The sequence below is a fragment of the Gobius niger genome (assembly GCF_951799975.1).
Source record: "Gobius niger genome assembly, chromosome: 14".
Lineage (NCBI taxonomy): Eukaryota > Metazoa > Chordata > Actinopteri > Gobiiformes > Gobiidae > Gobius > Gobius niger.
Genome location: NC_136865.1, coordinates 16638895 through 16643447, shown reverse-complemented (window position 1 = coordinate 16643447; position 4553 = coordinate 16638895). Strand labels below are relative to the sequence as shown.

Sequence of the window (4553 nt, the reverse complement as noted above, 5' to 3'; positions counted from 1 at the left end):
TGTTTTCATGTGTTTGAATTTGAAGCTCCCGGCACAGTGTTCATTTAAGCGTAACATTCAAGTGTAACATTTAACAGTGTTGTGGACTGTGTATGTCCTGTGGAAGAGCTACATTAACACAAGCCGATCAATGGATAAACGTTTGGCGTGACTCATGCGAGACAGACGACACACACTCGATCCGTCTCTAGTTAAATATGCAGAAAAACCCACAATAATTTGCATAAACACATAGTGTATAAACTGGTCCGATAATGCCCACTTGCTTCCATTGTAAAAAATAAGCAGCATTAATGCAAAACGATTGGGCTTTACTAATTATTTTAATAGAAAAGACAATTGTAGATGATAACAAAAATGAACGATTCAACATTAAAACACAAGTCAAAATGTTGGTAAGAGACAAGCATAGCACTGTCTAAAACACTGAATGAACATGCAACAATACTGATGACTTTGGCAGCAAAGCTTGAAGGCATTGCTTATAATAAGACATTTATTGACCCGACATGTATTGACCCACAATGAAAGACGCATTAGCCGTCATCCTCTGACTCCTCTTCTGAATCTTCATCAGAATCATTCTCGTCCTCCTCTTCCTCTCTGTTCATCTGCCGAGGAGCTCGATGTTGCTGCAAAAAATCAGAGGTTACAGGTTTAGCTATATATTTTTTTTACACACATATATATATATATATATATATATATATATGGTCAAAGATTTGATGTCACAAAATAAAAATAAATAAAAATAAAAAACTAAATAATTCATTAATTATTAATGCAGTGTGTCTTCACTGCAGCAAGCAAACATTGTAGTTCAGTAGCTGCTTCACACCATGCATTTGATGCACATTGTGATGACATGTGTCTGCTGTAATTGGCATCTGCATCTACGATCTCATTCACAAAATAGTATGAACCAGCTGAACCACATTTTTTTTTCTTTTACAGATCAACATCACACAGATAATTCAAAATGTACATATTGCCATAATGTATTTGACGGACACTGATGAAGGGAGATCTCCGAAACGTCTGACAGGCTCTAAAGTCAATCCTGAGTGCTGTCCTTTCTTTCATAAATATATTATTCCCAGGAATTAGCACCCAGTCAGAGAGCAGTTTGTGAGTTGAGCTTGTTGTATGCTCGTCATTTATTCATAATGTATTTGACACCATGCACAAGTTATGTTGATGCAATGATGTGGGGGATTTGGGTTAATAAGGTTTCTAACAAACTGTTTTAAATTCCAGAACTATTAAAATGTATATGAAAAAGGATGTTTAAGTGAAAGTCTTAGAGTATACGAGTCAATGCAGAGTTTGTGACTTGTGCCTTACCTGTAATGTCCCCGAGACACCCATGGAGGACTCAGTCCGGTTGAGGGACGTTAGGGAATGAGCTCGTGCTATGTGGGACTTGTGCTCAGGTCGGTACAGAGAGCTCCTAAACTCCTGCCAAAACAGTAGCAAACACTGTACTCTTCCTTAAAGGCAAAATACTAATGTTTATGGATTTCGCACAATATACTTACATACTTAAAATATGTATGTTTATTAATGTATGTAAATGCAGTGATTTGGGTGATACAATCCTCACAGTATGTTCAGTAACTTTATTTATAAGAGATTAACATAAGTCTAGGATTTTGTCATGAACACAAATGACCTCAACAGAACTACTCTCATTTAGATTAAATGAAGGAAACATTATTCAAAGTAAACAAATGAAATGGTGTGCAGTAATTACAACATAACACATTGGCATCTAAAGCTTCATGAATTTGTTTTTGATTCATTAATTTTCAAAACTGAAATAGATCTTTCCATTGTAAACAGAAGAAAGTTGCTTGCACAACATTTGTGGCGAGTTGTTGCCACATAAATTTGAGGGTGTGGACCGTGTGCATATGAGCAATGGTTCATGTTATTCAGGGCATCAATGGAGTGCTGGATATACTACATTTTGAAAGTCACACTCACTCTCTGGACCAGCCAGCACAGTTAGGCGCCAGTCAATACAGAGTGTAACTGACAACAATAGTATGAAATGTGTGGAATGCAAAATGCTTTTATGAATCACAAACTAAAGTTCAAACCTACCTCCAGGTTCTTATCTTCATCCACTTGCTGAATAGTGTCGTAGGCCTTTGTGTACATCTCCAAAGCCTTGGCATGAAACGCCATCTCAATGAGCACAAATTCTCCAAAGATCTTCTACAAAAGGTAAACACACAGATGCTTAAAAGGTTACAAAAACAGACTGCATAAAACAAAGACATTTTGAAGTGCACCTTAAGATCTTCAATTTTTTGGCTCTCAAATCGATCTATGCTCTCTTCCAGGCACTTTGTGGACCTTGTAGCTTCATTTGTAGCTCTCTGTAGCTCCGTTTCAGCCTCGAGATAAAAAGAAAGACGAAAAGTTATCATTAAATGTTCCATGTTTCATCAACGATGCTTTACTTGACAAAGGAGTATGGCAGAAGTGTGTAGACGAGTAAACATCTCCCTCTTGTGGTGATAAGTTCAATTACACTCATCACTGTTGTCAATACATATTACGGAATTTGAGATTTCATAAAACCAGTACACTTGTGACTGAGAGTAAGCGTGTTTGTGTTTACATTACCAGAGGCGCACACATTTAAAGGACACACCTGGGACTGGACAATTTGTCAAGGAAAACAGTGTAAGTTACTGTTTGCAAAGTGACAAAAATACCAAATCTAAACAATACAAATGTGTGCAAAGGGTACAATGATCTGTCGGTCCGAGGGGTTTTTCTGTCTGGTCCTCTCAAGCTGTGCCGTCTGTCTGACCTCTCGATCTCTGGCACTCTGCGTTGACTTCAGATCTTCCTACATGGACACATCACATTTTTATTTTGTTGTTCAAGATGCACTTTCTCAAAAACTGCAATATACCAATGTGAGGTACAGTAATGAGTAATTACATGGATATACAACATAACATAGGTATTAAACTTACCCTTTGTCTTCTCACGACAGCACTATAATTTTTTAATGGCTTGACTACTTTGGCCTCAAGTCTTTCCACCTGTAATGCAGATGTATATATTTCAACACAGGTAATGTATTTGTTTAATACTTTTCACGGATCTGTCGCGAATGTACCTCCGCATTGCGATAGTCTTGAATCTTGGCCAAGTTTTCTGTAAACCCCTTCATGCCCGACTTAAGATCTGGTGTTTCAGTGTCTGCGTACTCGCCAATCAACCTCACCAAAAGATCCCCCTTGTCTCGTAACCTCGCGGATTTACGCGCATAAGCAGCAAAGTGTTGGCACATGTTTCCAAAATATTTCTCCACATTGGTGACGCTGTCCTCGATCTTCTTGGTTTCAACATCCCTGCAGGAAAACAAAATGTTTGACACGATTTTCAATATGGCATTCAGGACTGATGGGGTAAAGGTTTGATAAACAACTGTAAGAAACATTTCAGCTAGCTTCAACAACAACAAGGTAACCGGCTACTTCAAACACCACGACAGCCTAAAAACACGTTTTCTGCTTTGATGAAAACTTACCGCGCTCTGGCATCTCGTGTCCGCATCATAATGAACGTAGGTCTTATTTACACAAGGCAGATGTTCAAATATATTGGAGGCTAACTACGTTGCAAGCAAGCTAGGTACGCCGATTTGCCGTTTCCATGGAGCTCTTTCCGCCACGCAAAGCATTCTGGGAGAAAGAGTCAAGCGCCGTCCTCTCAACCTATGTGCGTGTTGTATTAATGTTTTTTTTAATTCGTTTTTTTTTTTTTTTTTTTTTTTTTACAAAATAACATTTTTAAACTGTTTATTATGTTACTCAGTTAAAACATTAAAATCATTTATTTTATATGCACAACCTGCATTTGAACAAAAACAAAAACAAATAGACCCCCCCACAAAAACAAAAACAAAAGACAAAGACAAAAAACAAAACAAAACGTGGGCTTCACAAATGTATAAAAATGAAGACCAAATAAGAATCTATTTCATATAAATAACCTGGAATTGGAGCGTTCATGCATGTGTAGTCTTCTCTCAGTCATATTTGAGGGGGAGGTAGCCTAATAGATGCCTTTTAACAAGCATATAAATAATTGTGCATGAAAACTAAACATTTGTCTGCTTTTTCGGGGGTTAAATGACTCCCCAAATAGATCAAGGTACATTGGCTACATTGCAACAAAGGGTGCTACAAATAGTCCTTTTCAACAACAGCTTGAGTGTTTTTGAAATGATGCCAGGAGCCAGATTTTGTGTTCACTGAAATGAATGGAGCCTCCATTGTAATTCCCTCCTCTGTGTTTGGGAATGCATGAATGTCACCAGCTGCCATGTCTGCTCCTCCATGGAAAATGTCCAAAAACCTTAATTATCATGCTTAATCATCCATGGGATTGAAGCAGGGGAGATCCCACTGTAACAGATTGGCGATGTAAAACACGGTCATTGCAGCGAGCTTGTGTGCCTGCGGTCCCAAGAGGAAAGAGGTTTAGTCTGAGCTACAGCTGATGCCACTGGATTCATTTTTCTGTTA

At 38.1% G+C, this 4553-nt stretch overlaps 1 protein-coding gene across 1 annotated transcript; it reads right to left on the bottom strand.

The window, feature by feature from the left end:
* Positions 1-333: 333 nt before the first annotated feature.
* cibar1 (CBY1 interacting BAR domain containing 1) lies at positions 334-3693 on the bottom strand. Its single transcript, XM_079570723.1, has 8 exons — positions 3554-3693; positions 3140-3374; positions 2994-3062; positions 2762-2863; positions 2298-2402; positions 2107-2220; positions 1345-1458; positions 334-632 (listed from the first exon to the last, which is right to left on the bottom strand). The coding sequence occupies exons 1-8, from the start codon at positions 3580-3582 to the stop codon at positions 537-539; spliced, it is 864 nt and encodes a 287-aa protein (XP_079426849.1). The 5' UTR covers positions 3583-3693; the 3' UTR covers positions 334-536.
* Positions 3694-4553: the final 860 nt, after the last annotated feature.

Excerpts from the sequence above, each read along its gene's own strand:
- cibar1 (XM_079570723.1), bottom strand. The coding sequence starts at position 3,582 with ATGATGCGGACACGAGATGCCAGAGCGCG. Across the intron at positions 2,221-2,297 it reads AAAAAATTGAAGATCTTAAG|AAGATCTTTGGAGAATTTGT; the intron begins GTGCACTTCAAA and ends TACCTTTTGTAG. Across the intron at positions 1,459-2,106 it reads ATGAAGATAAGAACCTGGAG|GAGTTTAGGAGCTCTCTGTA; the intron begins GTAGGTTTGAAC and ends CTGTTTTGGCAG.